Source organism: Cylas formicarius, unplaced genomic scaffold, assembly GCF_029955315.1.
Source record: "Cylas formicarius isolate icCylForm1 unplaced genomic scaffold, icCylForm1.1 PGA_scaffold_10__41_contigs__length_53128322, whole genome shotgun sequence".
NCBI lineage: Eukaryota > Metazoa > Arthropoda > Insecta > Coleoptera > Brentidae > Cylas > Cylas formicarius.
In genome coordinates this window covers 46,811,778-46,835,157 of record NW_026844214.1, presented here as the reverse complement: position 1 = coordinate 46,835,157, position 23,380 = coordinate 46,811,778, and the positions used below count along the sequence as shown (strand labels likewise).

At 35.4% G+C, this 23,380-nt stretch overlaps 1 protein-coding gene across 1 annotated transcript; it reads right to left on the bottom strand.

Annotated features, from left to right (window-relative positions):
• Window positions 1-394: 394 nt before the first annotated feature.
• On the bottom strand, window positions 395-13,608 carry LOC132702554 (uncharacterized). Its single transcript, XM_060671265.1, has 11 exons — window positions 13,236-13,608; window positions 13,031-13,182; window positions 12,668-12,937; window positions 12,433-12,612; window positions 6,820-6,995; window positions 6,617-6,764; window positions 6,382-6,564; window positions 5,968-6,316; window positions 5,678-5,908; window positions 4,192-4,343; window positions 395-724 (listed from the first exon to the last, which is right to left on the bottom strand). Exons 1-11 carry the CDS (start codon window positions 13,441-13,443, stop codon window positions 668-670), a joined length of 2,106 nt encoding a protein of 701 aa, XP_060527248.1. The 5' UTR covers window positions 13,444-13,608; the 3' UTR covers window positions 395-667.
• Window positions 13,609-23,380: the final 9,772 nt, after the last annotated feature.

The window sequence follows — 23,380 nt, the reverse complement described above, 5'->3', positions numbered from 1 at the left end:
TGGTTGTGTTACGCATTTTTTCATAACTTTAATTGTACAGGGACAAAGATCAGTGGAAAGGGTAACAAGTACGTATTACTTGATCAAAGCGCAGAAGTGAATTGAGATTTCATCAGTTGTACTTTAAAATAAAGCATTTTTAGTGATTACCAAAATAGTGACTACATAAAACAATTTATAAAAAGAGTAGTTTAGTCATAACTAAAAAAATTAAGCAATTTTTTTAACACTTAACACACTGTTAACAAACTGAGAGCCCTAGATAAGAAATACATAAAATTTAAAGCGCAGAAAATAATAAAATGTGTATAAATACCAGAAAAAGGTGTAAAAAAACAATTATCGGATTATCAAACCTTATTTATATTCTTAACATTTTTCAAACGGCGGTAATATTTTTTAATAAATCTTAATGAGGGTAATCGAGAAGCTATTTATCAAAATTTATTTGTCATTACTTTTACATATGCTGGTGCTCATTAAAATGCATCTGGGTTTCTGTAGTATGTTAATGGGAATCGGCTCTGGTCGATTATAGATCTGCATCCTCTAAAGAGCAATAATGTTTTCCATAAAAGGCCGAGTATTATTACAATTTTAATTCTTATTTATGTGGACAAAACAGGTGAAGAACGTCAACGTCAGGTAAGGCAAACAAGCACGAGGTTTATGATTCGATCGGCTTGCTGGAGGTTTCCATATTTTCGAGAATACTCTCCAAGTTCTGAAACCAAAAAGGTAGTTATCTTAAGTGTTAACAGTGTTAACAATCTTCGTACTATTTTAGTATTTTTAATGGTTAAACATGTCAAATGTACATGGATTTTTTTATTTCTCCATAAGAAGTTATATATCGAAAGATTGTAAATACACCTCATTTTGAATACCCAAGTATTTGATTTTCGGATTGCTGAGAAAATTTTCTAGGTGCCTTCACGTGTCTCTGTACGCTTAATTATAAGAAACTTTTGCGTTTGTTCTTCTTTTATCTTATCTTGCAATAGAAATGAACAGCGTCTAAAAAAATTTTTTTATTGTTTGTCCGTTCTCTGTTGACGCTCAATAAAAACGTGAATAACTTCCAAACAGTTTCAGCTAAAATATTGAATTTTGGATCCTTATATAAAGCCCACGAGGCTTTATATTTATATCGATTAACCAATCGAAAATAATCCCGAGCAAATCCCGGTGTCCATTTTTTTTCGCGATTTTCGTCTGTTCTTCTTAAATCTCTATGAAACACGATTAGTGTTCGAAATTTGAAGTATCGACTTCAAATTTGCCATGGAACCTATTGAAACTGGGGGGCTGGGGGGTTCGGAAACTATTTTTAAAAAATTAAAAACCACCAAACAGTATAGTAGGTGTCTTAACTTTGCAGCCGTCTACTTCAGATTTGGCAGGGAAGTAGAAGTCCATACCCACATTTAAGCTTTAGAAGTTGGGCACAATCAAAAATCGCGAAGTATTTTTTAAAAATTGTTGAATTTCTTTTTTATCGAAAAATATTTAGCCGATCTTTAAAATTCTGGAACCATCAAGCGCAGGAGATCCAGCACTATAGCTTTTATTTAAAGCATTTTGTCGAATTTTCTTGTCTGGATTAGATTATTAACCGTAAACCAAAATTCGTGAAAAATATGGTTACGTGGTTTACGATTTTTGTATTTACGGTTTTCGTCTAGACCACGCGTTTCTCAAGATATTTGAAAAAGTTCATGTGACAATCGCTATATCTCGCACTCAACCTAGACGCGATGACGTCATTTATTAATTGAACTAAGGTGGCTTTTACTTGATGAAAATCCATTTATCAAAATAAATAACTAAAAGTTCAGATTTTCACGAAAGTATATATTTTTTTACATGACAATTGTTTCGACACCGTGTCTTTATCAAATGATAAACTCTTTTTACTACCATTTACTCTACTGGAAAAATTCATATAGGAGGAAACGCGAGAGTATACAGGGGTAGTCGGTTATGGCTAAAAAAACTAAAAGATGCTGAAAATTGCCGTTTTCGTGGGTAAATTAGTAATCATAAACGAAAAACTATAAAACAGGGGATAATTTGATTTAAACAGTCTTGTAAAGCCTCTCGGGAGAAATTTTCAGGTTTCGTCTATCATATGGGGTGCGAGAGATATTTGGAAAAATCTAATTGGAAATCGCTGTTATTTGTACAATTTTTTACATTCATTTTTACAGGATGCATGCACAATAAAATTACATCGATTTTGCGAAAGTTGCATAGTGGTCCGCAGAACAGTAAAGTCTGTTCATAGATATAAGAAAATGACTAAGTGATACGAATTAAGGAAAGACCCGGGCAAGCTATAAAAATGAAATATGGCCGAACAGTTCCGTACTTTGCTTAGAATTCTATTATTTGGGATTTTGTTAGGAACGATACTAAACAATATTTATTTATTTCTGTATGTATTTATGTTTAAATCTAAAATAAAATTACAAATTATTTTTATTACCTACTTAAATTACTTAAAATTATTCACATAATATATCAGTATCACTATCGCCATCATCGCGTGTTCTAATTATTATTTGTTCTTATTTGTTCTATATTTGTTCTGCTTTTTCTATATGTTTAACAGAATTTGCCCAACTTTGTGGAGGGATGTTAAAAACTTCGGTTTCTATAAGTTTGAGGACATTGGAGTTAACACGGGGAATTATGGGATTAAATATACAGTGGTAAGGTGGAAGCCTTAAAACTATATGCCCTAGATTTTTTGCATAATTATCACAGACGTATTCCTTTTGTAGGTTCAAGCTTTGTAAAACCTCAATTAATTGCTTTTTGGTATAATCTTTTGGATTGTTGCTTTTGAGTCACATGAGGAAGGGGTTTTAGTCAACTGTCTGCTGTGAGAACTTGCATTGTCCATTACAATTACGCTATTGAGAGGAACATTTGGAACTAGTTTGTTTTTAAACCACCTTTCAAATAAATCAGCGGTGGTGTCTTCATGGTAATACAGAGAAGAATCTTTAATATTTTTCGCAGACAGAGAAAGTCCATTTGGAATCGAACCATCTTTAGAGAAAGCATGCAAAATAGTTATTTTTTTACCTATTTTTGATGGCGCGTTTGTTTTACACTTATCAGTTGAGTCAACCCAACCCTTTTCCGGGATATCATAAGTGTCGAACCAGGTTTCATCCAAGTAAATAATTGGTATTTGTTGTTCTCTGTAAATCATAATTTTTTCTAGATATTCCAGTCGCCATTTTCGAATTTTAAAAGATTCCATTAAAACTTGCCTTTTGTCAATTTTTTTAAATCTAAAACCCATGTGTTGAATACACTTCCATAAGGTAGTTCTGCCACATACCTTCATTTATTGCGAAATATATTGAAGATAATTTACTTCCGGCAGAGGTTTCAACAGGGATTTCCTGGAACCTCTAGTGAAGTGTCTTGGGCTGGGTTTTATTAAAAACCGAGTTTACTAATATTCTTTTGAATCTGAACAGCATTTACGAGAATGTGTAATGAGCGTATTTAACAGTATTGCACTAGATATGTTGCCGGAGTTCTACAGTTACAAGATTATATTTATGTTTGGAAAAGACCGGAAACCTGATTGAACGCCTGCTTTGAATTCAATAAAAAAATGCTTTAATTTCTTTGTTTTTAGTTATTTAAAACAAATCACTATTCGTCTACTTAAAAATGACTTTAAAAAGGTGAAAAAATGCAATTTTCTTTTCAACTAAAAAAAATAGAAAAAATTAAAATCGATTTTATCAAGGACATGAAAATTAATTAATTAATTTAATTAAGTTTTCAAACGGCATGTGAATAAGCATGAAAGAAAATAAGTTTTTTCCAATTTAACGTAAGATCTATTTGCAACAAGTCCGGAGATTTCCATGCTTAGGATCCTTATTTTGGACACACTGTATAGTAAACACAATCAAAACACAACAATGATCCTTTCGAAATTGATGTTGATGATTGATTTATCGCTCACAACAACAACCGATTGCATCATTTTAAAAGCTGCAAAACTTTTTTTTTCGAGTTGAGCTACGAAATTTGAATCAAAGTACTGTAATGTGCAATGTGCTAAGCCCCCAAGCCGGCCACTTACAAAAATCTGCATTACATATTTTAAAATATTACTCAAGTAGTTAGGTTAAAATCGTGAATCACAGAGTATATTACCTTAATAAGAACTTCGAAAGAACTCCAGTCAACGCCTATGCATGCGGCAATGACGTCATAAAGGAGCTCCAGCTGCGCGACTGCCATATTTTTCGAGGTTTCCAGGGAAACGCGTCTCCACAAATCGTAGATTTGCCGCATGTGTGCGTCTCCTGTAATTAGAGTGTCATCAAAATGCTTAATAATTAATGTAATTTTGCACAAAAAAGTTTAAACGCCACAATATGTTCTGATTTTCTCTTAATCGGTATAAAAAGATGGCACCTTAACTTAAATAGTAAAGAAATTGGTACAAAAGTATGACAATTTTTACGCCAAGATGGTGACTATAGAATAACATATTATAACTTCTACCATGAAGCACATTCCTCGATATTATTATGTGGAACAAGAAATTAAAGAATCTATTTTCTTCAAACCAACAAATTTGAATGAAATTCTGTCTGAAATGAAAAATAGCTGTACACCTGGTTAGGGCAACTTTTGTTAAAAAATATATTTATTTTTGAATCATTGAAAACAAAATGGTGGATATAACTAATTACATATTAGAAACTGGTATCCATCCAGAAGGACTAAGGACCTGCTGTCAAATATTGTTGTCAAATATAGGTGAGAATCAGTATGGTTTTTTTAAAATGAACAACAGGATTATATCTCAGAATCACTAAGCGACTATGTTGTTGCTTGGAAAATGCATTTGATACTGTGGAAATAGATGTGTTATTGAATTCGTGTTTTCCAAAAAGTTTTCGTAGTACTGGAAAACTGAAGGTTAACTTTAAAGTACTTGGACAGCTACAGTACCTACCTATGACATATAACATGAAAATAATTTGAAATTTGTGAAGCTAACTTCCATGTTTTCGGATGAAATAGGTCTTGTATTACGTACTAGGACTGACTAAACTATGACAAGCTAATTATAAATGTAGGAAACAACTGTAAATTGAACATTAAGCTGAACAGTATATTACTCAGACAAGTGGATGAATACAAATAGCTTGACTGATCTAAATTGGGCCAGCACACATTAACAGTATTATTTATTGCCCTATTTTAGGAGCTGTTAGGAGGTGTTCGTATTGACTATATAATAGAGACACGACATCAGCGAAGTACAGGTGCTGTTCTTATAAATAAAGGGCACGGAACGCGAAATAAAGCACCAAATGTAATTTTCTTCGCTACCTGCTCCCTAGTGAAATCGTCGAACACATCCATTACAAAACATAAACGCTATCAAATGTTTTGAGCAAACTAAGTTATTACAAAATCAGGATGAACATAACTAGAATACCAGAATACTTTTGAAAGAACCGATAAGTATGCAGAGCTACAACAGTAAACCAAAGAAGATGTGCGATAAGTTGAGTTATAGCACTTGGTAGGGTACTGATTTGAAGTTTGAAAAAAAGTTATGTCCTTTCCAATGACTCTACTAGTGACTTGAATGACATGCCTTAAAGTTTGGTTACATATTTACCAGATTTGCGGCATTCCAAGCAGCGATCATCCACGTTACTTGTGGCAACTTGTCGTGACGCTTTGGTTATTCTATCGAGGGGCTTGTCCTTCACTGACGTCACGCCATTGTTTCGCGCGTCACGCTGCCTCAGAAGTTCCGACAAAATGCGACAGAAGTAGTTCCCATTTCGGCCCGAACTTAGAAAATGAAGACTCTCGGACTTGATGGGCCTCACGCCCTTGCTCTTATCTTTTGGGAAGGACACTCCAGCTTAAAGCGACGACGTCGCAAATCCCAACGAAACTCACCTTCCTGTTGTTTGCGCATGTCGTCCACGTTACCGACGCTGCTAGACCTGATCAAATTCTCTTTGTCCTCCTTCCTTTGAGTCGCGTCGTATTTGGCCGACTCCCTTTTGCGTTTGCTACCCCTGGTGGTTATCCGATTATCGTCGTCAGTTTGAATTTTCCGTTTTCTGCTTGCGGAGGGCTTTTCCGCTGGGGGGTCGCTTTTCTTGGAATTTTCCAAGACGTCGTGAAGACTAGCGATGATGCCGCTGTCGAAGAAGAGCGGCTTAAAGAACCTTAGCCTGTCCTCGTCTGTGGGGTCGTCGATTTTCAGGGACACGCTGCTGTTGTTGTAAAAGAAATCGTTGAGCTGAAAGCAGATCGTTAATGGCGGATATGACTGCCCTAATATATCTCTGATTTCGCCTTGATTACCACTGTAGGTACATCAAGTCTGCATGTAGCAATAACTAAGATCGGTAGGCCAGCGTGAATGTTATCCAACGCCGACAAAATATTCAATTGTTCACATTCCGTTATAAGATTCCACCATTCGTCCACTCTGGACAGCAAGATAATCGACGGACAGTTTCGTGGTACTCCCGAATTCAGGTCAATCTGAAATTAAAACCGATCACAACTACCAATTCGATCGATATTCACGACCGACTTTAAATAATTTCGTTGCATCGTAAGCAAACACGGGTAAGTACTCCAAATTCTGCAGCACGGCTGGAACCAAATGGGCGTTTAAACCTTGACGGTTGGCACCCACTAGCAATAATCTTCCCGCGTACCTGCCTTCATTAACCACATATCTAAAACCCAACAAAATTCCAATCTAGTGACGTCCAAGTCAGTTTAAAGCAGTACTCGAAATTTTCCTGGAGAAAATGCGGCCATATAGAGCGGATGCAGTACATAATTTTCTCCAACTCGCCTTCTAGAAGCGGCCTGACAATTGGACTTAAATTCCTAGCGTGTCGGTTATCTCTGAGCGCAGAGGGCATTATGCAGAGTCTGGCATCTACGAAGTCGCAATCCCCGATCTAGAAAAAGAGTTAAAGGAATGATACCTGTATATATAGGAGAGGCGTCACGAATGGGACTTTTTTTTTTGGTCGCTGGTAAATAATAGGAAATAAATTCACTATATAAATGGCTTTCTAATAAAAGACATATTAGGTAAAGTTTAAGCAAAAAAAAAATTTTTTTTAATTAAGTTCCTTTTGTCCCTTTTATACCACGAAGGTTTTGAATGGGACACAAGTGATGAACGCATATAGCTATAAGATAATATATAGTGGTCCTATTACGGTAAAAATTGATGCGCCGCAGGTGGCTATGATATTTTCGTAGAGAAGGTATGGATCTTTTGCGCATGCGTCACCCCCAATTGACTGAAAAAAATACGGTCATGTAGCAATTGCCGTAATTTTTCCGAAAAATTGAATAATTTTTATGAGAAGGCAATATCAATCTCTGAAATTCGAACATAATTGGCAACGCCGAGCTAAGTAATTACTAATGTCACAGAACAGTCTGTGCCCTGTGCCATTGCTGTTTTCATTTTTTGTGTCAGTATCTCCGTACCGTACTCACAAATTTGTATAATTGTGCTTTCAATACTTTGTTCTTTCCCGAAATTACAGCAAATGTGGCAAATTTGAGGACCTAATAGGATCTTAGAGAAAAAGTGATGCATATATATTTGACATTGACCAAACTGGAAAATAGATTTGCATAAATATTTACATGTAAATTTATTAAACAGAATTCCCTACATTTTTAAGTACACTTAAATAGCTACGAAGGATATTTGGGTAATATATTTTAGTTTACAAGAATTGCAGGAAAAACTATAGTCAATAAGGAAATTATCTCTATCGGCTGTGTGTATAAACCTCCTAAATTTAATTCAATCACATCTCTTAACAAAGAGCAAAAGAGCAATCACAATATGTAGCGACCAAGCATCTCTCGATGCCGAATTGAATAATATTAAAAAGGATTTGCTTCAGAACGGTTACTCCGAAAAAATCTATAAACAAAATAATAACAAACTGTAAGCGGGAAACAACACCGGAACCATGTGAGGTAAATACTCTTTCTCTCTTGACGATCCCATACGTGAAAGGAATATCAGAAAAGATTAGGCGAATAGCTAAACAATATCAAGTTAAAACTGTATTTAAATCTGGATCAACATTAAGAAGTGTACTCACAAAAACAAAGCCTAAAACGTCGACTCAAGAGAAAGAGTGTCTCTACCAGATACCCTGTGATATATTGGCGAAAACCAAACCAAACGACCTCTAAAAATAAGAGTTGAAGAACATAAGAAACGTACAATGAAGGATGAAACGCAAAAATCAGGTATCGCAGAATATGTGTGGACTAACCAAGAGCGCGGGTTGTTCCCAGCAAATTTAAAAAAGCAGTTTTATCCAAGCGTGGATATACCAACAATCTGGCAACCTCTAATAAGGCGCACCAATGCTGGCGTTCTCGTTGAACAACTTCACGCTTGACTATACCCGACTCCGTCATGGATGAGCGCCGTCGCCTAGTATATAAACGGTGTAGCCTTAGAATTAAGTTTAGTTTACACTTGATAGCGGGTAGTCATACAACTGTCCGAAAAGTTGTGTATGTTAAAAATAAAGACAATGGAAGTTCGACATCCTTTTAGTATTTCTAATGGATGGACGGGATAAGTAAAATCACAAATAACTCTTTGCAATTAACTTCTCAGAAAATAAATTCTAAAAAAAATATAAACACACAAGCACACAAACAAAAGTCTATAAAACTACATAATACTTAATAAATAAGTGCCAATGCCTTCTAAGAAACATAAAAAAAATATTTAATAATTTAACCAGTGACATATTGTGCAATAAATATCAAACACTCCCTTTATTCTATAATTCCACACGATTCGCATGCCCATTTTTCATAAAGTTTATACAGAAATCAGCCTCCTTTACTGGTTACAAATACAACACCGATTGTCAAACGATTGTGTAGATTCTTCTAGGTTTCTGGTTCCTCACAGCCACTCGTGTATATAAAATCTTTCTTTTTTTTTGGTTTTATAACATTTGCTTTGTTTTGGTCTTTGGCGTCTTTCTCTGGTCTTTTAAAAATATGATTTACATAAGCCACATCGACTGTAGTTTTGTTCGCATAGCAGTTCAGCAAGCAATCTATCTTTTTCTATAATTGCAGTTCTGTCGTGGCAAAGCTTTTGGGGAGAGGACGAATCATCTCTGGACTGGTTCGAATTCCGCTTGATGAAGTTACATTTAGGTTTTGTTTGTTTTGATCTCCTAAAACAAGATGCTCGGCTGTTTGCGTCATTTGTTCAATTAAGGGATTTGTATTTATTGATTGATTGACCCCCCCTTATGATACCTGAGCAAGCTATAATTTTCGTCGTATTGGCAACGGTGCTGCAACTAGTTTCGTCCAGATTCCAGATTATATTTTCCGAACATACATATTTTTGGTAACATTTTTCCAGGTTATCAAAAAAGTGCTCTTAGCTAATTAGGTGCTCTCAGGTTTTCTAACTGCTAAACTTTTATTTCTTTTTTGGAAAAAATTTAACCAATCGACACTGACAATCTGGTAATTTCTAAATTTTTACTTGCATCGTGATCAACTCAAAGCACATTTTTCCAGATATTTTAACATATTCGGATAACAACAATTTTGCGATTTCCAATTTGAGGACCATGTAAACACTGACCTTGTGGTAACTATTTTTCTTCCTTAACAAGTCTAGCCAGATATGATTTACGTATTTCGTAAGACATTGCTTTTCATTAATTGCTTGTTGAATTTTTCAGCGTTCACACGAACTTTTATTTTAGGTTGCATATTTTGTCCTTTAAAAAAACAACGTTACGCAGATCTTAATATACTGGGTGTTTCCTAAGTAACTTACGACACCGCTACTAAAAATATAGAGCATTTATTACTTTGACTTTTTAAGTAATTTACAGTACTTTAACCGCAGACTTTAGCAGGGCCGTGGTAAAACCCATCCCAACAGTAGGTCTTCCCTGATATGGACCGTAACGAATAATTTTGGAAACTTGAAATTGTTTTATTTGAAACGTAAACGGACTCTTTTAAATTTGATTAAGCATTGATGCTGCGGGGTTTTTTTTTGGAATGAGTAGAAGCGTTTATTTTAACATCAGGTGATATGTATCTTTCTTAAGAGTTTAATCTAAATTGCAATTTGTTTGTAAATATCAAGGAGGTTTTTGACTGTGATTCTTCCAGTAAGTACCTGACGCTTTGACGCTGCGAGCCTGTTTTCACGGAATAGTTCAAAGGGTAAGGGCACATGACCAAGTTTCTAAAGTCAACTGTAAGAAAAATTGTTGCAAATGTGATAGTCAAGAGGAAAGTGAGAGATGCTGGTATTTCGCGAGTTTTTAAAGAGCAACACGTAGATCTAATTAGACGACCTTTGTGTAGTGTTTTAACCCTAGAAGAACTGCATAAAAAATTATTGACAGACTTAAACATTAGTTGTGCCAAAGAGTTGTTACGCACTTTTTTGAAGAAAATGCATTTTCAATTCCAAACAATTAATAAACGATAAGTGCTAATGGAATCTCAAAGAATTTGGATTGAAGAATTTATGTATTTAGACGAAACCATGGTTCGACACTTATTTTTGACTGCCAAAAATGTCAAAGATTCAAATATTTGCGGACTGGTTTGAAAATAAACTGTTACCAAAACTATCGTCAATTATGTTGGATAATGCCTTTTATGATTCAGTCCAAATTAGAAAAATTACATGCTTCTTCAAGTCATGAAGAAATTAAAGAATTTCTGTGCCAAAATGATTTATATTTTGAAGAGAGCTACACGAAAAATATATTATATTTTGTATATTAATAATGCTACTATGTAGAAATGTAATGAAATAGAAGTAATAAATTGTTACTTTGTACTAATTTTTGACGTACGTATTTCAAGAATTGTTCGGCGAAAAAGATTGAAAACATATTTATTTCCCGCTTGTTAGTATATGTAGATAAATTGCTTGGACGGTCCTGGAATGGTTACGGGTAAGGGCGATCTATAAGGGGCTGCGGTTTTGGAGCAATAAACAGGAAGCAAAGTCAATCACGGGGTTTGTTGTAAAAGCACTATATTTCTGGTTTAAGTATTCCTACCTACTTGATGCGTACAAACTTCCCAAAGAAAAGCATGTCATGAAAGGGAGAAGCATGAAAAAGACGTCCTTTTCATAATTCTGTGTCCCTTTCAAAACACATGTTTTCATAAATCTATCCTTAAAATTGAAAAAAGTTAAACTTTTCTTACCGTTGATTCCTCTTTGTTGCAACAAAATGGATGACAAATTTAACACAGATAAACACTGCGTACAGAATGTAAATTAGTATTTTTTAAGAAACTACAAGTAAACCCAATAATTTTACTTTTATGCCCCCTAATAAACAATAGTATATTATGCAACAAGTGCGGTAAACGGCATTTGACACGAGCAGAGCGAGTGTTTAATAAACGAGTGACTTAAAAAGTTTACCGAAAGTGTTGCATACTATATTTTTCCTACGACCGTTAGTTTTTGGGTATCTTTTCGCAAAACAAAAGGAATACATTCACTGACATGACCGTCAGAATTGACAAACGTCAAAATTCAAACCGTGGGAAATATCTCCGAAAACATCCGATTGCTCCCAAACCCGTGCGGTAAAATTCCCGAAATGTCCCAAGTGGCTCGGATCCGTGGGAATCGAAACTGACGTGGCAAAGTGACGCTTCCCGCACGCTAGATCGATGTGTAATTAGGCATTTTACAGACGGGAGTAGAAAATAGTATATTATACAACAAGTGCGGTAAACGGCATTTGACTCACGAGTTTATTTGACACTAGCGGAGCGAGTGTTTTATAAACGAGTGAGTGAGTTGTATACTATACTTTTTCTACGATCGTTAGTTTTTGGGTACATTTTCGCAAAACAACACGAATACATTCACTGACATGGCCGTAAGAATTGACAAACGTCAAAATTAAAGGCGTAGGAAATACCTCCGAAAATATCCGATTGCTCCCAAACCCGTGCGGTAAAATCCCGGAAATGTCCGAAGTCGCTCGGATCCGTGGGAAACGAAATTGACGTAGTAAAGTAACGCTTCCCGCATGCTAGATCGATGTATAATTAGGCATTTTACAGACGGGAGTAGAAAAACATATTTATCAACGTTATTGCGAATGATAATGTGATGTCGTTTGCTTCAGATGGACGGTTGTTAGAGTTAATAAGTTTACTGGAGTGTTGCATCTAGTCTCTATAAAATAGTTATTGTCCTTTTCAGAACGCGCCCCTTTCGTAGCCCCTCTCTCTACTGTTTGCCTATATTTTTAAGATTAATATAAATGCGAATTTATACCATTTAAATGCAGCAAAGATTTTCACCAACAAACGTACTTTTAGCAAGTCAGGATCGATTTTGATACCCTTTAAACACGGGTAGATTCTCTTCATGCATCTTAAGATGGCATCGTAGCACAATGCTTGGAGATCAGCTCCGCTGAATCCCGAAGTTGACTCTACCAAGCAAGCCAAGAGAGCGGGACTGGGTTTGTGTTTCCAGGAGGCCGTATGGACCTAAGAGTTTGCGAAATCATCAAGTGAATTCCGTCCACAAAGTCGTGTCCACCACCTGAAGGATCTCTGTTCGTGCCGCGGCACCCGGCAGTGGAAAATACAGTTCCTTATCAAACCTGCCAGGCCTCCTTAATGCCGGATCGATAGCTTCTATTCTATTTGTGGCTCCGATGACTATAAGGCCCGGTTTGTTATCTAGCCCGTCCATTAGAGCTAAGAGGGTAGCCACGATGCTCGCGTGAACTTGATCATTTTGCTTCTGCCTAACTGGAGCTAAACCATCTAATTCGTCGAAAAAGATAATCGCAGGCCTTGATTTTGCAGCCTAGAAGTAACGATCAAATTGATATTGATGAAGTGTAGCGACGCTAATTTTACAGTCCAGGCGGTTTGGATAACAATTGAAGTAAGGTATAACCTTTTCAAAGAGATCGCGCAAGTTTTTCTCAGATCCCCCGACCCATTTATCTAAAATATCAGCCCCTTTTCTCTGAAAGAACGATACTTTTCCGACTCCTTCTTTGTTAAGCTCTGTCGCGAGAGCTGCAGCCGCCAAAGTCTTGCCGGTACCTTTAAAAAGGAAAAATTTCAATATCCAAGCACATTGTTGCCGTGAGACGTACCGGGCGGACCGTGAAACAGTACTCCCCTGGGCGGTTTAATGTTAAAATGGGAGAATACGTTGCCGTGGAGTAGCGGGAATATCACGACTTCGCGCAAAGTTTTGATGTGTCTTTGAAGTCCGCCGATTTTGCAAAAATCTACGTCTTTGGGTGCCCTGGTACGTTTGAGGGATTTCGATTCGATCGGGTTCTGATTCTCGAGAGACATTCTGCACTATGGGTTTTTAGATAACTCGCCGAAAAATTGAGGACTTTCCACAACCGTTAATTTTGACAATGACTTTGAAATTAATTGAGTGACAAGGGAAACATCAGGAAAGATTAATCTAACCAAGAATCGTAATTCGAATTGAATTGTTCGAACTGCAGGGCTCGTAATTGTGAAGTTATCCAACTATCAAAACTACGTCTTTTCATGATATTTTTCATATCAGCAAAAACTTATTAAAAATAAAATGCATTTCGAATAGCACATATTTTTTTATTTAATATAAGCCTAAAATATAACATTTTTTTGTAACAGAGAATACAAATCCAAAAAAAAGTCACGTCACTTTACCATGTGAGCACGGCTTCAATTTTGACGTTTGTCAATTCTGACGGCCATGTCAGTGAACGTATTCGTGTAGTTTTGCGAAAATGTACCCAAAAACTAACGGTCGTAGAAAAAGTATAGTATGCAACACGATTGGTAAACTTTTTAAGTCACTCGTTTATTAAACACTAGATCCGCTGCGCTCCACTCATGCCAAATAAACTCGTGACTCAAATGCCGTTTACCACACTTGCGTACACTACTGATTTTCTACTCCCCTCTGTACCAAATTATACACCGATCTAGCGTGCGGGAAGCATCACTTTACCAGTTTCTTGAGTTTCATAAGAGCCACTTAGTAAATTCCTGGGATATTACTCGTTTATTAAGCACTCGCTCCGCTGTGCTCCGCTCCGCTCGAAATTCGTGACTCAAATACTCTTGGGCAAACTAAAATTTCATTTTCTGCGTGCGAAATTTCGTACTGGTGAGTACTGTTTAGTAGGATATCATATAGGATTTAAAGACAAAGTAATATTAAAATATAAACTTAAAATTAAAAGGTTATAAAGATACTGGGTGATTTTTTAACGTAACATTGCAGTTAATTTGGAGAAGGATTAACCTTGTGGCAAATTTAAATTACACTTTTCGTATTCGTATTATTCAAACAAAATATTTACTAGTTGCCATTAAACTTATTTGTTTATAGTTCCGATCGGTTCTGCTATTGTTGTCTCTTTTTAATAAACACAATTTTAAAACGTTATATCGTTTATTTAACTTTTACAATTGATCATTAAGCAGTTTATTTAAAGAAAAAGACTGTAATTGGAAAAAAGACCATCCAAGGATAGAGCTTTTAGGATTAAATTTTTATGATCGTATAAACAAAAAAAAGCAAGTCGTACAATTGGTCTTGGCATGATATTAATATAAAAACTGTAAAAGTCACTAAAGTTCATGCCAAGGGTATGTAAAATTTATGTAGCAAACTTAAATTATAAATGTCATTTTACTTTACCGACTAGTCCACTAGATTTGATTGAGTTGACTGTTACTTGATGATAATCCATTACATACGTAATTGAATAAAAAGCTATTAAAGCAAGTGTTTGTTTTTATTAAATTACGTATAGTCCACTAGAGTTTAATTGTAGCTTATAGTACGGAGTATTTAAATTGTCTGATATGTTGCATAATATTTTTCTGTGTATTAGTAAAACAACACGAATGCATTCACTGACATGACCGTCAGAATTGACAAACGTCAAAATTCAAAGCGTGCGGTAAAATCTCCGAAAATATCCGATTGTCCACAAACCCGTGCGGTAAAATATCGGAAATGTCCGAAGTGGCTCGGAGCCGTGGGAAACCAAACTTGCGTGGCAAAGTGACGCTTCCCGCACGCAAGATCGGTGTGCAATTAAGCATTTTACAGACGGGAGTAGAAAAAACTAGTAATTGGTGAATTTTTCAAAGAAACTTCCACAGGCTAGTGTAATACTATTTACAAAACTTTTGGATTCCTCCTGTGCCGGTTGTTGTTGAGTCGAACTTACTAATGTTTCGCCAATCTGACTTAACTGAAACTGTTTCTGTTTCAGTTAAGTTCCAACAACAATCAACGCAGCCGGAATCGAGAAGTTTTGTGAATAGTAATTGGTCATTTTTGTAACTTCACAAAAAAATTTTCGATGCAAATATATAAATGTTAGACATTTACCTTATTTTTTATTAAAAATTGTTTTACTACTGTTACTACTTATTCATTAAAGAGTTGTCACGTCAATTGACAGAGGACAGATTCTTTCATAATATGTGAATGAATTGGTTATTTGGGAAAATTGTGGTTTTTACGATGAAGTTTTAAAGAAAGAAATTCGATTCGTTTCCTTCTCGCGTGAGTTACTTGACCTTTCAAATTTTCGTTAGATGCTTAATTTTGAAATAAATCAAAATTCGACGTGTTCCCTTTTCCAAATAAACAAATTCATTTATTGGAGCGAAATAGAAACACGACTTAATGTATTCGGAAGAATAGAAAAGAATCTTGCCCTAAAATAATGTTTACACTTTATATTGGCACTTAACTTTTATTGTTCAAATTTACGAATAAGAGAGTGTGATAGAAAATAATGGTACTAGGCTAGAAGCTATAACTTTTTTTCATAGCACTGTGTGACTAGACTGTGTTTGGTATTGCTTTGAACAGTTTCTGACTTCCTTGCACTTCTTTTCCAACAGCGTGAAAATTTTACCGAAAGTAAAGAGATGTATTTTTTTATATCACCTTCAAGCACATTATGGACTATGCTAACAACATAGGAAACCCATGTTTTTCTTGTCTCAACTGTCGTCGTTCGAGAAATAAGTTTCTGACTTAACAAAAATTCGTAAAATTCCATTCTGATGTCTGTCTGAAAAAATATTGTTTGACTTGCGCGGTTGTGATAAATTTGAATTAAATAGGTAAATATGAAGAGCTTCTGTTTTAAAATAACCATCATACTCTCTTCAAGATTCTGGAATATTTGAAATAGGTATTTTTGTTCATTTTTTTTCAAACAAACTTCCTCAGCCTACTGTTTACTATTTACTAATCTTATAGAATCCTCGTGTTACTTTTATTTGGCCTCATAGCCTCTTTGAGATTTTCTTAACCATTTAAACTCTACACTGCCTGACATAGGTTTTATCCTTCCGAGATATTTTTATCAATAGAAAATCTACGTACACATGCACGTCACCGTCCGGCCCAAAAATAACCGGTTATGAACTCTCTTGTTTAGAGTCGCAAAACTAAACCCGAGTCACTGAACACAGAATTAAAACACCTTTCATCTGTTCTTATATCTAATAATTTCCGCATTATTGATATTAAGTGTTCCATCACAAGATACACTTCACCACAGCCTTCCAAAGAAAGCAATCCCACACTTGCCACTATTGTCCTTCCTTACATTCAAAGCATTACTGATCACATGCTGTGACACATTTTCAGTCAAGCTCTGAAGAAGCCAAAATGATGATTGGCGAAACGTCAGCAAGGTGGACTCAGCAAAAACACAGGAATCCAGAAGTTTTGTAAAAAGTAATATCAACTAGACTCAAAGAACATGAAAGAGCCCTAAGAATACGACCAATAAACTCATCAGCAATTGCCGATCATGAAGCCGGATACCAAATCTGATTCGATAAACCTAAAATTCTTGCATGTAATCAACTCTTCTAAAAAAGAAAAACACTAGAATCCAAGCAACCAAATAACCGTAACTGCGAGCAGGTCTTAACTTTTCACACGATATTTACACAGTGTTCATGCCCCTCTTTCAACTCCACCCCCTTCAAACAATATATAAGCAACTACAGAATAGAATTTTTATTAAAATTTATAATAGCAAAGTCCTTGATATTACTAACACTTATAAAGCATTTTTACTTACCAAAAGAACAATCGGACATGTTCACTTAAATAATTTAATTAATGATTATCACTGTTTTGACACAGAAAACTATTTCGAATTCGAGTAGAAAAAATAACGGCAATCAACTTGAGTTATCCCCATCATGTATTTTGGAAAGAAGATAATTTCCAAAATAAAAATGCCTTAAAAATAGGAGCGTCCCTTTTATTATTTTTTTATGAACATTAAAAGTGACCTTACGTCAAGTCTGCAGCTATTCAGATCCGTCGAATTCGATTGATATTCTGAGGGAACCATTTTTTCCTGTTGTGGTAAACTCTCAAAACTCTTTTCCGATTATGCCGTGGTATCGTCTGAAGCTGACTTTCAAATAATTGAATATAATCCAGTTTTTAAATAGACATCGAAACTTCTTCCATTAAATGTACTAGTTGAGGTGATATTTCCAACGTAATATTAACTAAATTAAATTTGTACAGCAAAATATTTATTTTTAGCAGGAAACAGAATAAAATCTGTCGAAAGCGTGGCTAAATGATGGGTTAACGCGAGTACATAATTGAATGAAATTACGTAAATTGCAGTGTTTTTCCCATGGACTGCCATAATGCAGTCGTTGACCTTGTTCTCCTATATCAATGTCGATGCCCAAATTTATTTTTTAATGTTTTATTAAACAACTTGCCTTGCGTTTGAAGTAAACCGTGTTAAAACGTCTTTTTTGGAATTCGAAACGTTATTTTAGTTATTAACAGTGCGTGATCTTTCTTGTGTTTCTTTTATTTCAAAGAGAGGAAGGATTTGCAATTGGCATAATTCGCGGTCTGGTATCATAGTCCGATGGTTGCTGAAGATCGCTATCGTTCTTGGAAACCATATTGCGTTTGTTTCCCAGTACTTGCTTTGCTGATGTCGTTGCCAACCATCTTAACGGCCAATTAAGTCCCCAAGGTCGGCGATGTGAATTTATTTAGTGCTTTTCATAAACAAAATTTGTCCTTTATTTAAACAATTCGAGTCGGCGTATGGTATGTCTCAAAGTATATCGTCTTGACTTTTGACGGTAATTTATTTTTCAGCTCTCACATTAGATTTTTTCTTGGAGCCTTAAATGTTCAATTCATATTGAATATACCACGATATGGAGGAAGACGTAAAACAGTTTGTGCGCCACTGTTTAGCCAAATTCTCTCATACATATCTTTTTTATTAATAACGTATGAATTTAAGACTTCCAAAAGTTGCCCTTTCTCATAATTTGGTGCTTTTTGTGATCGTGATCGATTACAACGACAGTGTTATCCGGAATATTTTTTAATAGATAATTTTTAAACCAGTTTTCAAAAAAGTTTGCACTGGTATCCTCATCATAGTCCAAGCCGGTGTCCCTAATATTCTTCGTAAACAACTATTGTCCAGCCGGAAAGTAATTATGTTTTTTTTTATTCATTCAATAAGTCACTGTTAAGAATATGCTTTATCGGGGATATCGGCGTTTTTGTAAGTAGGCAGTTTTTTTAAAACTTCTCGTTTAATGAATGCTCTACTAATTAAACATTTTTTTTCAGTCCACACTGGCAATGATATCAGCCGACAAGTGCTCGATATTTACCTGTGTCGCCCCCTGTCTTGTCCCTTGGCTGTGAATAAATTATTGGTGGCTCGCTTTATCTATTGAAGATAGGTATAGTCGGTACGATTTGTGACGGCATGGTGAGCAATAAAATGTCAGACAATAAAACAGACTGTTCCGCCGTCACTAACGATCACGATTATATTACATGGGAGAAAGAGAGATAGAATCAGTTGTACTTGTGCATGTATTAATTTAACTAATAGGCCCAGACGGATTCATGTATTTTCTATCTAATGATAGATCAGGGTGTTCCTTAATGATACGCGAATATTTGAGTAGGTGAATTTACATGAAAAAATTATCCAATCAATACCAAAAAATTCGAAAAATTAAAAATATATATAAAGTATAAAATATAATTTTCCAAAAGTTGGACTGAAATCGGAGTATGCTGTCAGTTTTATGAAACATTTCTTAGTCGTCTAAACCTAGTAGTTGTTTCTATTCCATCTTGTGTTAGTAATTACCAACTTACTGTTGTTCAATTGTTTTTCAAGACTCAGTGTGCGATTCGCGAATTATTCAATTTTGTTAGTCACTTGCGATGTGCAGCGACCAAGAAGTTGAAATTGTGGTCGATGACGTAATAATCGTTGGTAATCGTCAAATTCAAATGGATTAAAGACTGGGACACATTTGCCGGTTGCTGCCAAAATAATTTTAAATGTGTTTCTGTTTCTGAAATCGACATCTGGGGAAAGTGGAGCCATAAAATTAACGTCCGAGACGACTGAAATACCGTATGCCACAGTACGTAACATAATTGTGAATGGTGTCCAAGAAAGAAAAACGCGAAATTAACAGTGAATTAGAAAAAATATATATACGAATCTATTTATTGAGGTTTACAAAGAGAAGCGAGGTAGGCCTGCGGTTAGACCGTCATAAAAATTTACCAATGTTAAATACACTAAAGGCGGTATATTATTGGGTGAACTCTACCGTTGTATCAAATGTATTCCCTTTTTCCAAGTATTCTTTTATTATACTTTCTGTATGTCTTATACAACTCACACAATTTTCTTTGGTAACTGTCTGGTGATTTGCCACTTACTTCCTCACTTACAATATTTAAAAAATATTTTTTTATGGCATTAAATATAAGGTAAGGAGGCAATCTTAAAACTTGATGATCTATTCCTGCAATTATTTCGTTTGTAGCACGCGGCAAGTTTGTTTTGTATTTTTTGACAATTTTTAGCAAATTACATTTTAGACCATTATTTGGGTAATTACTCTGCTTACTGCCCAGCCAATTGATACTTTCTTCTTTTCTGGTCAATACACTTGGTACACTTTCACTAAGTCTAGAATGATATTGTGCATTATCCATAATATTTAAAGACGGCCTTTCGAATTTCGGCAGCAGTTTTTTAAAAATTCTACCGTGTGTCACTGTTACTGTTTACTGTTCTACTGTTATTGTCCAGTAATTAGTGCTATCTTTGTTCAGTGTACGACACCGAGTCCTAATAAAGGACCAGGTAAAATAATGAGACATCGTCTTTCTCTCTTAGTTTTATGACCGACTATGCCATCGTAAATCGTACCGACTATATTCAGGTTGTAATCTCTTTTTGGGGAATTCAATGGAAAAATACATACATGCATACTACCAACTACTAACCTACTTTTTTAACTTTTAAGGCAAGGGAATGGAACATCATATTGCCAGATCCATTGGGGTAATCAGTGGGCACTTAATGCATTTTTGCCTCTGGTGGAAAAATATTATATTGTGATATTTCCCAGTTATTGCATAAAAAACACTTGGTTTAGCTTACTAGTTCGGAATCCAAAGACAACACAAAAATAAATTGCATTCCTTAAGCTGGGGCAATACACAGCTACGTCACAAATTGAAAGCAATGGGTTCGACCGTCTACCTTCCAAAGTTCTTAAAGCCTAGGACAATTTAAATACGGTAATATAGGTGTCATTGTAAAATATGGTTCTTATGCCATTTTCCGCAAGTCATACCCCGCACAGTCACGAATCATTCTTTAACTATAACTTGCGTATAATATTTATTTTCCGCAAGTAAATGCGCGAATTCCATTCAAGCTCACCAATGCCGATGGGCCTCCAGAAATTGAAAAATGTTACGTGCGCTACTGAATTGGCAACAAACGGGACCTTAAGTCGTATTATTATTTATTCGTATTATTACACTTAAGGCTAGAAAAGCGAGTGCAACCTTAATAAATCAGTTTAACATACGAACGAAGGCGCTGAATCATCTCGTTAAAATTCTTTGGCGAAAAAGTTCCTTAGTCATTCTTCTTATCCTGGGCTCGATCAGTTCGGAGGCATATCTCACGAGCAGACCGTAAAATTCTATAAAAATGAAGGACTTGGGTTCGCTCGAAGGTCCAAGTCAAAATCGCGTTTTTTTTTTATCATAAATGAAATGGAACGCGTCAACGCGAAATGATATATGGTTCAAATCGATTTTGATGGCCTTTTACGCAAAAACTAAATGGTAATTAACCAGCGGTAAACTGCTAGTGCCGCATTTTTGTCCAACAAAAAAGAATAATTCGATTAATAAACATTTTTTTAACTCACGTATTCATTCACTTATTCACTATTAATAAAGAAAAACTTTGATAAATTGATATGAATATTCGGAATATTATTATAAATGAATTGTGAACAGTCTCCATCAATCCCCCTTGTGCAAAAAATGTTATTTGCCAGTGATGGTGAAAGTTTGCAAAAATAAGTGTAATATGCACAAGTTTAAACACTACCTATGAGATAGTGTGCCTAGCGCTTTTTCTAACCTGGTTTTCCCGGTAGGCCTATTCGACGATCTATTGTGATCCTATGGAGTGTTGAAAATGATGAAAGCTGTGTAAATTATGTAATTTGTAAATGGAAAAATAATTTAATTATTATTTTGAAGTAGATCTTCCTTTTTTATTGTCTTTTAGTTTCATTATCATGGATCTTGATGTTCTTAGTAAGGGCTTTCCAATCTATTCTGTGGCGCACATGCATGGAATGCTGTAATGTAATGGACAAGTGGTAATTCAGGTTTTGAAGTAATATTTCTGAAGAACATTTGATATGTGGTCAGTGATGATTTGAATGTAAGGAAGGACAACAGTGGAGTTGCTTTCGGATCATTGTCGTATTATATTCGATAACTGCTGATGACCGACTATGCCATCGTAAATCGTACCGACTATATTCAGGTTGTAATCACTTTTTGAGGAACTCGGCGCCAAAAAACAAAACGATACGCTTCGAGATACACCTTACCTTAATTTTTAAGTACTACATGCAAAAGGCTACCAACATAAAGTTCCTAATATTAACCATTCAAGACAAGTGGTAATTCTGGTTTTGAAGTAATATTTCTGAAGAACATTTGATATGTGGTCAGTGATGTTTTGAATGTAAGGAAGGACAACAGTGGAGTTGCTTTCGGATCATTGTCGTATTATATTCGATAACTGCTGATGAGTTTATTTTTCGTAATCGTAAGGTTCTTTCATGTTCTTTGAGGCTGGTTGATATTTTTCGTCCTGTATTGCCGTATATGCAGGGATTGATGTAAACTCCTGGCATCTCACACGGAATTTTGTCTTTGACGGATCGAAGAAATTGAGAGATTTTTGGACAAGTGGTAAATCTGGTTTTAGAGTTATTATTTATGAACTTTTGATATGTGGTCAATGATGTTTTGAATGTAAGGAAGGACAACAGTGCTAAGTGTGGGGTTGTTTTCGAACACTTGAAGGTACGTATGGTGAAGTGTGTGTTTGTGTGTGTGTGTGTGTGTGTGTGTGTGTGTGTGTGTGTGTGTGTGTGTGTGTGCGTGTGTGTGTGTGTGTGTAAACCAACCAATGTCTGATTTTCTATTGATAAAAATATCCAAGAATGGGAAATTACTTGAGTTTCTAATTCAATGATAAAACGTATGTTAGGGTGTCTAAAGTTTAACTGGCTAAGGAAATCTCTGAATCTCTTTGACCAATAAGGGGAAAAAACAATAGTATCATCAAAGTAGGGTTTTCATAATTTTGGTTTTAGATGAAAGGTGTCGGAAGCTTTTTTTTCAAGGGCTTCCACAAATATGTTCTCGATGACTGGTGACAATGTCCTCGGTGTTTGTTCATGAATTTGACTGTTACAAGAAAAATATGGACCCTGGTAAAGAAGGATTCTACATCGAAACGAATCAGAATATCATTTGGATCTAATATAATGGTTTTTAATTCTTCAAGCAAATGAAGGGAATTAAGTACGAAACTATCGGTTTTGGGGTAAAGAGTTTTAATATAGATGCTAGATATTTTAATAGACAACATGTTGGAGAACCAATGGTGTAAAGGAGTAATCTTGGTTTATGAATCGTAGGGAGTTCATAGAGACGAAGAATTTTAGAGTCATTAGCGGTGACAGACTTCTTTGTTTATGACCACCGTAGCGTTTCCTTTATCTGCTCTTGGATTACGATGTCGGGATTATATTTTAGAAGAATGCGGTCAGGCTTTGCAATATTATATTATATTTGGATTCTTAAAGGATTTTTGTG